Source organism: Drosophila serrata, unplaced genomic scaffold (genome assembly GCF_035046125.1).
Source record: "Drosophila serrata isolate PLE 108 unplaced genomic scaffold, ASM3504612v1 contig_2, whole genome shotgun sequence".
Classification (NCBI taxonomy): domain Eukaryota; kingdom Metazoa; phylum Arthropoda; class Insecta; order Diptera; family Drosophilidae; genus Drosophila; species Drosophila serrata.
In genome coordinates, this window is record NW_028256900.1 from 421,527 (window position 1) to 432,639 (window position 11,113).

At 49.3% G+C, this 11,113-nt stretch overlaps 2 protein-coding genes across 5 annotated transcripts; one reads left to right on the forward strand and one right to left on the reverse strand.

The window, feature by feature from the left end:
- The first annotated feature begins 501 nt into the window (after nucleotides 1-501).
- Nucleotides 502-4,004, forward strand: Cht2 (Chitinase 2). The gene is made up of 5 exons (XM_020944369.2): nucleotides 502-973; nucleotides 2,279-2,365; nucleotides 2,423-2,587; nucleotides 2,670-3,175; nucleotides 3,238-4,004. Exons 1-5 carry the CDS (start codon nucleotides 790-792, stop codon nucleotides 3,910-3,912), a joined length of 1,617 nt encoding a protein of 538 aa, XP_020800028.2. The 5' UTR covers nucleotides 502-789; the 3' UTR covers nucleotides 3,913-4,004.
- Nucleotides 4,005-4,331: 327 nt separating this feature from the next.
- On the reverse strand, nucleotides 4,332-10,004 carry LOC110177568 (uncharacterized). 4 transcript variants are annotated; one of them, XM_020944341.2, is made up of 4 exons: nucleotides 8,867-10,004; nucleotides 7,466-7,698; nucleotides 7,220-7,403; nucleotides 4,332-7,151 (listed from the first exon to the last, which is right to left on the reverse strand). In XM_020944341.2, the coding sequence occupies exons 1-4, from the start codon at nucleotides 9,726-9,728 to the stop codon at nucleotides 5,002-5,004; spliced, it is 3,429 nt and encodes a 1,142-aa protein (XP_020800000.2). In that variant the 5' UTR covers nucleotides 9,729-10,004; the 3' UTR covers nucleotides 4,332-5,001. The 4 variants fall into 4 exon arrangements, with proteins under 4 accessions (XP_020800000.2, XP_020799999.2, XP_020800003.2 ...); XM_020944340.2 differs by having other exon boundaries at nucleotides 4,332-7,154; XM_020944344.2 differs by lacking the exon at nucleotides 8,867-10,004 and adding an exon at nucleotides 7,766-8,484.
- Nucleotides 10,005-11,113: the final 1,109 nt, after the last annotated feature.

The window sequence follows — 11,113 nt, forward strand, 5'->3', positions numbered from 1 at the left end:
GATAATATATTTTACAAGCGTTATTGTTATTTGACACTAAGGGCAAGGCTAACTTGGTTTTGAGATATGTTTTAAGATGGTCTTTTTATACCCTCACAGGTACTACAACTTTAGTCAGAGGCTTGTAAAGCAGTGAAGGAGTCATTTCCGACCCTATAAAGCATATATATTCTTAATCAGCATCAACTGCCGAATCTATCTATCTGTTTGTTTTAAGAAAACATTTTTTTTTTATTTTTTCAAAATTTTTAAAATTTTGTAAACAATGAAAAAAAAAATTAGTTTTTTTTAAATTTAAATTAAGTACGCAGATTTATTAACCTGATAAAAACTAGCACAGAACCGTTTTCCGAATTAAAATTAATGCGTTTTTTGGCTTAGTTATGATCGTATTACGTTGCGATACCATCAACCCATTGCAAACTGTAAGGGATGCCTTTCTTGTTTTCATTTATTTCTTAAAAGCAAATATTTTAATAATCTAAAAATAGATTTTAATCAACAAATATATATTTAATATTTAACAACAATTATTTAGACTATGCTTGTGTAAAATAAAATTTTACCAACAATAATTTGTCTTTTTGTCTTACTTTAAACTTGAACAATTTATTTCATTATAAATTATAAATATATGTGTTTTTGTTTTCATGAATAATTTTCATCTCTTAACTAAATAAACTCGCTCTTAAAAAGCTCCCTTTTAAGTTTCTTTTTCTCTCAGCTTGCTTTTTAGGCTCTTTTCATCGACTTCTCGCTGTCTGAGAAGTCTTGGCATTATGGTCGCGAATGTGGCGGATCGTGTTTGGCATGAGTGGCTCTGGGTCTGGCTCTATGTATCAATTTGCGCTGCTTCCACCACAAAGAGCCGAGACGAGTTCAGTTATAAGCGAGCTGCCTTCGAAGGCGGTGCGAGTTTCGAGCCGTCGCGAGTATTGGAGTTGCATGTATCGGAAGAACACCTCAAGTTCGGGTAATAAAACCTATGGCGCACAGTCTGGAATACAAAACCCCACATCCCCCACACACTCGTGTGTGTTGACGCCTATTATCGTATATCCAACGCGGCAAGAACAACGAACGCACTTGTTTTGGCATTCCCCTCGGTTTCTCCACTATAAGTGGGTTCCCACTTCCTCTCCGCTGCGCAGGCGCAACCCGCCAGGCACTGCTGACCCTCCAAACCCAAATCTCGGTTCAATGATTGACATGGAGAATACTTATGGCCTGGTTTTTTCCTCTCAATTTCGATTTCGTACTCGTATTTTGATTCCATTTTCACATGTTTTGCGACTTTGCCTCTTCTTTGGTCGGCGATCCCAACTCGTGATGAACGCCAGATTCCGGTTTGCCTCAAGCCTGAAGACAGAAATAAAAAATACATAAAAAATACAACAAATTAATATGCACAAGAAAAATGTAAAAAACATGCCGGAAAGTGAAACTGCTCTATCCACCCAATCTTTTATTTCGACTGGTTCCGCCACACTTCCTATTTTTCCCAGCTCTTACAAAGAGTTACAATCTCCTAAGTGCCTATTCATGCCGTCGTTATCAGAGCCCAGTTATCAAGGTGAACTTGTTTGCTCGACGGATCGCATGATTCACACGACCAACCTGGCTTAACTTGGTTCTGGTCGTTGCACCGAAACGTCCAGTTGCCGCTGACCAAGTTAATAAGCTAAATAAGGGCGAAAAGGCCGGCGAATATTGAGAATCAGGTTGGATAATTCTCTCAGATCGGAAGACCGCTTCTACATTAACTGGCCATTAAATGACGGAATGATACAGACATAATGAAATCGAAAAGAACAAAGAGACATCTTTGTGATTTTATTTGGTTAGAACTTGGATCTTTAAATCCATTGCCGTGATTCATAGTGTATTGCGAAGAATTTTATGAGCTTTTCGAGAGTACAAACTAAACGAGAACTAGAGGATTCAATTTAGATTATGGTTGCAAAAATTATCTATCAAAAATCTGTGTATATTTGTCGGTGATAGTGGCAATAACCAAGTGAATAATAGTTTATAAATACAAGAGACTAGATGATGACGCTTGTCTGAGAAGTACTATGTATATCATATACTATATACCAAATTGTCTTGGTCTGCATGACTCGATTCTTGGGTGCCTTTCACTTTTCCCCTTTAATTAAGGCGCCAATTGAGCTGAATTGGAATTTCAAATTGTCACAACATTGTGGCCGGCGCAACCACGCAAACCATTTAACTCAATTCTGCTTCGGTCTTCACCCTCTTCCTCCTCCTCCCCTAGAAATCAACCACACACAGATGACGAACAAGGGAGCGTGGCTGCTCCTTGTGCTGGGCACCTTGTGGGCTTCGGTGGCTGCCAGGACAGGTGAGTCGCATAGACCACAGAAAGGGGTTGCTGTTTTACCTCTCCTTATGCTCGCAGGACCCGCGCACGATAAGGTGGTGGTTTGCTACATTTCCACCTGGGCCATTTACCGGCCGGAGAAGGGTGCCTATGGCATCGACAACTTCGATCCCAGCCTGTGCACCCATGTGGTGTATGCCTTTGCCGGGCTGGACATCACCCAGGCAGCTATCAAGTCGTTGGGTGAGTTTTTGTGGTTCGATTTATGGACGTATGCAAATTTTTAAGGCTTCCACACAGAGAAAACTAACCTTCCCACTTTTAGATCCCTGGCAGGACCTTAAGGAGGAGTACGGCAAGGGTGGCTACGAGAAGCTGACCGGCCTGAAGCGCAGCCATCCGCATCTCAAGGTCAGCTTGGCCATCGGCGGCTGGAACGAGGGCTCGGCTAACTACTCCAAGCTGGTGGCCAACGATCTGCTGCGTGGCCAGTTCGTCAAGCAGGTGTCCGGCTTCGTGCGCAAGTATAACTTTGATGGCCTGGACCTGGACTGGGAGTATCCAACGCAGAGGCAGGGCAAGCCAGCCGATCGCGAGAACTTTGTACTGCTGACCAAGGAGCTACGCGAGGAGTTCGACGAGCATGGCCTGCTGCTGACGTCCGCCATCGGGGCATCGAAGAAGGTGATCGACGAGGCCTATGACGTTCGCCAGATCTCGCGGTACCTGGACTTCCTGCACATCATGTGCTACGACTATCATGGCAGCTGGGATCACAAGGTGGGATACAATGCCCCGCTTTCGGCGCCTGCAGATGATCCTTTAAGTGTGGTGAGTGATCTTCAACCTCTCTAAAGATTATACCTCCTTCTAAGGCTTAAAATCCTTTTCAGAAATTCTCCATTGACTACCTGCTTAAGCTTGGCGCTCCGCCCTCGAAACTGGTCCTGGGCCTGCCTTTCTACGGACGCACCTTTAAGACGGTGGCCGAGGGCAACGTGAACGACGCTAGCGATGGCGTGGGTTTCCGGGGTCCGTACACGCGGGAGGACGGCTTTCTGGGCTACAATGAGATCTGCCGAACCCTGAGCAACCGTACTTCGGGCTGGACCCAGCAATGGGATCCGAGCACCAGCCAGATGCTGGCGAAGTCCGAGCGAAATGTCTTCACGCAGGACATCCATGTGGTGACCTACGACAGCTCGCGTTCCATTGCCAACAAGGTGCTCTACGCAATGTCCAAGCGGCTGGCTGGAGTGATGGTGTGGTCCGTGGATACGGACGACTTCCTCGGCAACTGTGACCTGGACGAGGACACCTATGCGGACTTCCAGAAAGTGAAGACAGCGCCGAGGAGACTGAGCCAGAACTATCCCCTGCTGAGAACGATTAATGAGGCCACCGTGCTGGCCGTGGAAGAGCTGGCTCCTCCTGAACCGCAACCGGATGACTCCGATAACGAGATTCCGCACGGCAGCGTTGCGGATCGGAAGAATGCCGGCGCTTCTATGGTCAGCTTGGGTCTGGGAGCTACCGTTGTGTTCATGCTGCTGCACCGACTGGCCTAATGAGGATCGAGGGCACTGCCATAGTATTAGGAATTCAACATCAGCCTGATTATGTAGTCATTAAAGTCCAAACTGTAATTGTAAGACAATAACACAGACTTTGGTTTTGAATTTGCGCGCCCAGTTAGGAAAACGATATTCGATAGGCATCACAATGATAATGTTTTGCTATTTTCAAAGCATAAATACTCACTTGCGATCTTTACTATAGCTAATTCTACTTCTAAATCAATCCTTTCATTTGTTTAAAACCTAATAAAAGAGAGAATAACGTTGGTTAAAGCACACGGTCTTAATGGCAATCGATCTCGATAGACGTTCTTTACCAGTGCTACTAGTTTCGCTAGCTATTCGGGCACCATCGATTTCGATATTTATCGTTTTCAAATGTAACGTCCCAGTAAAAAGTCGTTATGAAGTTAGTTTTGTTTAAAATGTTTTGGTTATACTTGGTGTATTTCTTTAATAAATTTAACTGGCGCTCTAACATTTAACTAACTAGTCATATATTCTTTATGTGTATATGGGTGTGTGTATACGCAACTATGTAAATACGCAGGTAAATATAACATAATTTGTATATAATATCCATAGATTATCATTGCTACAAGTTGTCAACATTCAATTCAATGCTACCATATGTGTTAATTAATATATATGTATATATAGGTTCTATGTAAACTATGAAAAGGACATCGCGTAAAATATAGTTAAAGCAAGGTGTTCGGGGCCCCGAGGACCTCTGTCGACGGGATAGTGTATGTAGGATATAGGGCTAGGGGATAATACGTAGAATTAGAGTTCCTTTCTTGGATGGCAAACATTACAAATGCGACGATACTGAACAACATGAGGGTCTGGAGGTCGGTCTATGATGGGAAGAGTCCAGATTTAACTGATCTGGAACTTGTCTGACTTTTGAACGAATTTTGATATCTTAAAAACGGTTAGATTTAGAACTCTATACACTTCCTGAATAGAACCACAGTATCCTTCCCATCACTAATGAACCCCAACAGATCCACATCGTTACAGAATATGATGAAGGTGAAACCGCTGCTAGACAAACACTTCCTGGTCGTCGGGGCCTCACATCCGACCCCCGTCCGATGACCAGTCAGATCGCTCCGCTCCACTTCCATAGATGTCCAGCTGCTCACGGGAACGCGTCTTGGACTTGGCCTTGTGCTTGGCCTGCTGCGAGCGCTGCAGCTGGTAGGGATTGCCCCGGTCGTTGATTACCTCGTAGTGCGAGTCGTTACCGCCGCCAGTCGCGGAGGTTCCTCCGCCGCCTATCAGCAGCTCATGGATGTTCTTTGTGGAGCGGCGATGCGCCTCCAGGCATTGCGATTCCGAGGAGTATGGAAACGAGGCCACGAAGCTGGGCGACTGCTGACCCGTCGTCGTGGGCGGATCGCTGGCAAAGTTCGCTGGCGGTGGCAGAGGAAGGTTGCCGCCACAGGGCGTTGAGGGTGATAGGTCGGTGAACTCCGTCTTGGCCTCCGACTCCACGGAGCACATGCTCTGGCGTGAGATCTCCTTCTGCAGCTGCTGCGCCTGCTGCTGTTGCTCCTTCAGCGTGGGCATGTTCAGGTTGGAGCTCTCATAGTCATCCTCTCGTCTCGTCTGCGGAATGGGCAATCGGCTCCGGACAGAGTGCTCCCTACCCCGACCGAATCGCTGCGCGAGGTAGTCCTCGTTGGCGTTGCTCTGCCCGCTGCTGTGGCTGCAGTTGCTGTGCTGGTGCTGGTGATGATGATGGTGGCCCTGGTGGTGCCCCTGATGGCGCTGGGCATTGTCGTAGTAGCTGTCGTTCTTCACGGACATGTTGCAGCAGCTGCTCACGTCGGCGAAGTACACCTCCGACTCGGCGGGGTCCGCTCCCACCGCCTGATCTTTGGCTATGGCTCCATTGGAGTCCTGGTAACCATTGTTCTCCACTCCAGTGGACTGGGGCTGCGCCTGCTGAGGACTGGCCTGCACTACCTGCTGCTGCTGCTCCTGCTTGGCAAACAGCTGCTGGACATTGGGTCGCTGATGGCCTGGATTGCTCTGCGGCCCAATGCTCTTGGCTCCGGTGCCCGCCTCCAGGCGTTTCTTTAGCTTCCGTGTGGGGAGCGTGTTGGAGCAGCGCTCACGCTCTCGAGGATTGCCACCGTCACTGTCCGATGGGGTGTTCTCGTACTCTCCCTTGGACTTGTAGGCGGAGGAGCGAGTGGCGGCCACCAAAGTGCTGACATTGCCCACGCTGCTCAGCCCGTCCATCCGCTCCAACGTCGCCGACTGCCCCTGAAGACGCTGCAGTTGTTGCAGTTGCTGCTGCATCTGCTGCTGTTGCTGCGGATGCGGATGTACAATGTGCGAGTGTTGCATGTTGGGATGAACCTGCTCCTGGGTTATTGTGACCGAGGCAGTGCCGGGTTGACCAACCAGACACGCCGTGGGCTGTAAATACTGGTAGTATCCCCGCCTGGCCGGGCTGTTGGGATCACTGTACGGCGGCGGAGGACCCCATACTCCATAGGGCAGGGCATTGGGCGGCGGCATTCCACTATAGGCGGCTGCCACAACTGGCTCGTCGATCAGCATTTGGTTGCCATCACCCTGGGCCGCCGCTGCTGACGAACTGAAGCCATACTGCGAGTCTGGACTGGCGGCCGCCTGCCGAAAGCGTCGTCCTGCATCAGGAGTGGTGCGTTGCCAAGGCATCCTAGGCCAGCTCCAGCCACTGCTGCTCCGTCCGCCGCCTGTTCCTCCAGCTCCTCTTTCGCCGCCCCGGCAGCCTCCCACTGCATCATCACCGCCGGGATTTGGCGAGTAGAAGTTTCCCGGTGGCTGAGCGGTCCAGAAGCGCTGCTCTCCTCCGCCTCCTCCTCCAGCTGCAGCCGCTGCTGCCGCCGCCACTGTTGCTTCATCCCATGGATAGGCGGTGGCCTGCAGCGGCAGGGTCAGCTGCCTGTGGGCGTGACACTGCTCGCAACATCGGCAATTCAGCATTCGGCCCGGACCCATAGAGGGAGGAGGTGCCTGACTGGCATATAGGGAGCGACAGCGCAGCTCCAGCTGCTCCCAGTACATCTTCTTCCGCTCGTGGCTGAGCAGCTGGTACACCAGCATGCAGCTGAAGACGGCGATGAGGACTCCGGCAACGGACAGGCCAAAGATGGCCCTCAGGCAGGAGTACAGGGATCCATGGACCACGCCACAATCCGAAAGAGAATCGAATACCAAGCGCACGCCTTCTAGAAAGCAATGAGGAGGGAGAGGAGTTAGCCAAGATGGCATGGAGTTGGAGCTGCTAACTCACCCTTATCCACACGATCCACCTGGGACTCGATGAGATCCGAGTAGCACGTACATGTGCGGGTCTTTTGGGCATATTCGCACTCCCTCAAGGCCTGCAGACGACTCATGTGGAGCACAGTGGTGGTCACAGTGACCAAAGCGCAGGTCAGAGCGGAAACCAATCCGCAGGCTCCAGATAGCTTGATCTGAAAGGGATTCAAGGAGACATTATAGGAGTGCCAGTAAAAGTTTTCAAGAAAAGACTTACCAAGTAACTATAGCGATTCCGACGCCGCGCCAGGCTCATGATGCAGATCCCAGTGAGAATGAGCAGGGTGGCGGGCACAAAGGTAGGAACCGTCTCGAAGTTACCCACCGTGATGGTGTAGGAGTGGAGCAGGAAATAGACGCCCAAAAAGAGCACTCCCAGTAGGCAGCTGAATCCGCCGCAGATGAGGCACCACACCACATACTTCTTGATCCCAGCTCCATGGCGATGGGCTGTAAATAGATAAATGAAAAAAACCCATTAGATTGGAGAACTAAAAGAGAGGAATCCAATCCCAACCAGAGCCGCGATGGTGGCCATCCACATTCCCGGAGGAAGGCGGCGGAGCTGGCACCCAGGAGCAGGGCGGAGGCATGCTGTACTGCACGAACTGCATCACCGGATAGCCGTGCATGGTGACGGGATACACAGTGGCTTTATGACTCCTCCGCAAGGCAGTTAAAAGTGGCCAATAACAGGCTCCTCAATCATCTAAGTACACATCCTGGTAAGGAGCTTGGCAAGTGGCTGCTGAATTCCGGAACACGTTCTCCTCGTTTTTCACTTTTTATTTTCCTCTTTTTTCACTCCGCAGCGAAACAGAAAAATATCTACACAGCCGTGGAAGCTGGCAGAGATGCGGGGCTGGAGATGCTTAATGGAATGGGTTTGTGTTGGGTTGGGTAGGGATGCCTTTGCTGCTGCTGCTGCTACTACTGCTGGCAGCTGCGCGGTCTTGGTGGCTGGAGTGGGGTGCCGGATGCTGGATGCTGGAGGCTGGAGACAGAGCGACAAAAGCTGGGAGGTGGCGCCGGAGTGTGCGTTGCAATTACACGAACGGTGTCAACTAAAAGTCCTGACTGACACTAGCTCAGCGCCAACCCCCCAAGCAAATATTTTGCACCAGCTCCAGGACTCCAGAGAGCGAGAGAGAGCCTCCTCCTGCGCAGGCGCAGGATATGCCGATGAGGAAGTAACTGTCAAGCGGAAGCTGCGTCCCCAGCGGGTGACAAATCACTGGAAACCAAAATCTGTGACCATGGCAAAACTGTGATTCATCGACTGGAGGAGCCCAAGTGACAGCACTGACGAAGCAGCGGAGAAAATTCAGGGGGGAACTACGACCAAATGGGGCAGAGTTTTCAGGGAAGATGTTTGGGTCATTCCCTGCAACTTCTTTATAAATATTGCAAAATCAATACAGAAAAGATATAAATTCCTGAGAAGTGCATCTTCCACCTATAATTTCCTAAGAACATGTGCCGAAACATACATTGTTGAGCTTTTAGTCATAAATATGTATGACAGACTTGGCAAACTGTTACTCAAGGTTATAGCTTTGTATATATTCTTAAGATTACAACAAGTAATACCTTCCCTTTACCCATTGCCCCGACTCACCTATAGAACCATTTGCATTGCTCCTTGGCCTGGGCGGAGGACGTGGCGGCAGCGGTGGTCGATTGTCGTCCAGGATCTGGGATTTAATTCCCGCGCCAGAAGTGGGCGGCACTGGACCTACGCCATCCAGCTCCGTATCATGGTATATATCGTTGCAACTATCACCCGTGGGCTGTGTCTTCGGCGGAAGCTGTCCTGCACCTCCGCCAGATCGCGGCTTTTTTTTCTTGATCATGGTGCTGTTGTTGTCGGACTCACTGACCGTAATCTCGTCGGCGCCGAGCATGGCGTCCGCCAGGAGGCTTCTCTTATGCTGGGCCAGCGAAGAGTTGCCCCCACTGGCCGGGCATGTGCATTCCAGATCGCAGTCGCAACTTCCGGCTCCAGCAGACGTGTCCAGTTGCAGCTGGAGTTGTTCCTGATGGTGCTGATCGTCGTGCAGCGCCTGGTAGGAGTGATTGAGCAGGGATTGGGCGGACTGGGCCTTAAGGGGAGAGCTTCTCGCCGGCAGCTCCTGTTGACTGGGTGTCTGCTGATGCACCAGCACGGCAACCGCCATTGAGGCATTCTGGTTCTGGTTGGACGGTGGAGGAGGCGCCCGGCCGCAGGAGCAGGGACATTGGCAGGGAAGCTGAGGCTGTAACTGCTGCTGCTGGAGTTGCTCCTGGTGATGCAGCGGCTGGAAGTGAGCTGGATACTGTATGTAGTGGTAGTGATGCCCACCCAGTTGACCAGGAGTAGGCCCCATCGCCTGATCGTGGCTACGAGCTCCTGGATCCTCGCCGAGACTCGACTCGGAGGCGACACGTTGCAAGGATGCCGAGGAATTTGTTGTTGTTGCTGCTGCTGGAGGCAGCTCCATGGCTGCTGTCCGAAAAACCGGTTTGACCCTTTAACTGCCACTTCCCGCGATGATCACTTCTTCACTTGTGCTGCACACTCATTTCTCTCGGGTCTCACGCTTCTTAAACCCGATAAATTTGCCAAATTTATTGCTAATTCTGCAATTCGGCTGATTCGTGAATATATAAATATATCGGATTAACATAAACAAGCACACACCGAAAATAAAAGACACCGCCGCGCACTCGAAGATAGAGGAGATCGAAGAGCAACAAACCGCGATCGCAACTCAAACACAACTGGGCAACCAGAACCACTGCGGCTCTGCGGATCGATGCGAACTCCGGAGTCGGCATCGAACCTCGGGAAGTTCGAGCTTGGAGAGCAGAGCAACCTGCAACGCACACCCACTCGTATATTGGGTTTATGCGGTGTAGAGTTTGTGAAGTGCTCATGAGAAAATGAACTATAGAGTGTGTGATACTGTCTTATCTAAATCAAAAAATACTGGTTAAAAAGATAAATATAAACTAGTGCAATAGAGTAACCTATTTCTAGTTATAGTTCTTTAGATCATTAACCGAAGATCATTTCCAATTCACGTACTCAAAACCTCACGAATTGCATCGCCATAAACTTAGTTTCAGAAAATGAGCAGCTACAACTCCACACATTCTTTGGTATGTGTGCGTGATGTGTGTTGCGCGCGTTTCAACTTCAAACGAATTCCGGTTCTAGTTGTTTCTCTCCCTGCACTGATTCAGAAAAAAAGAACTATTCAGCCCGAACAGGGAAAATCAATTTCTTTGTTGTTGCCCAAAGGTGAGCGTTTGTTTTCGTTACCTGCCTTGGCTACCTGGATCGACAACAAGAGCGACAACCTGCATGGCGGAATATACAGCCTGTGTGTGTGAGTACCAATTTTTATGAGTGAGCACTCCTCCGGTGTTTGAGTGTGTGTGTATGTGTGTGTCTTGGGGTAATCGGTGGATCCAATTTAAATGAGATCCCAGCTGAAAGGAAGTCCATTCGAACAGTGAGGCCTCAATATGGCTGAATGGTATGAGTATGTGGTGGCATGTCAATACGGTTGATTGAACCCTTGGTAACCCTTTCTTACTGTCCTACCCCCTGAAGTTTCCCAATCGAATTTGTGTACCGCTCAGCGGGTGGCCGTCGCAGGTATTTCATTCACCTGTGGTGGTGATCTATAGAGATGAGTTTTAGGACTTGTTTTCACCCGAGCAATATTTAAAATTATTTTCCTTTAGGGTAATTCATAGAAACTCCTATAAATTCCCAAAGCTTTTTATAATATTGTTTTAAAAACCTCACGGCTTTTGAAATACCCCATAAAGTATATATAATTCTTGATCGGCATCAACTGCAGAGTCGATCTAGCCA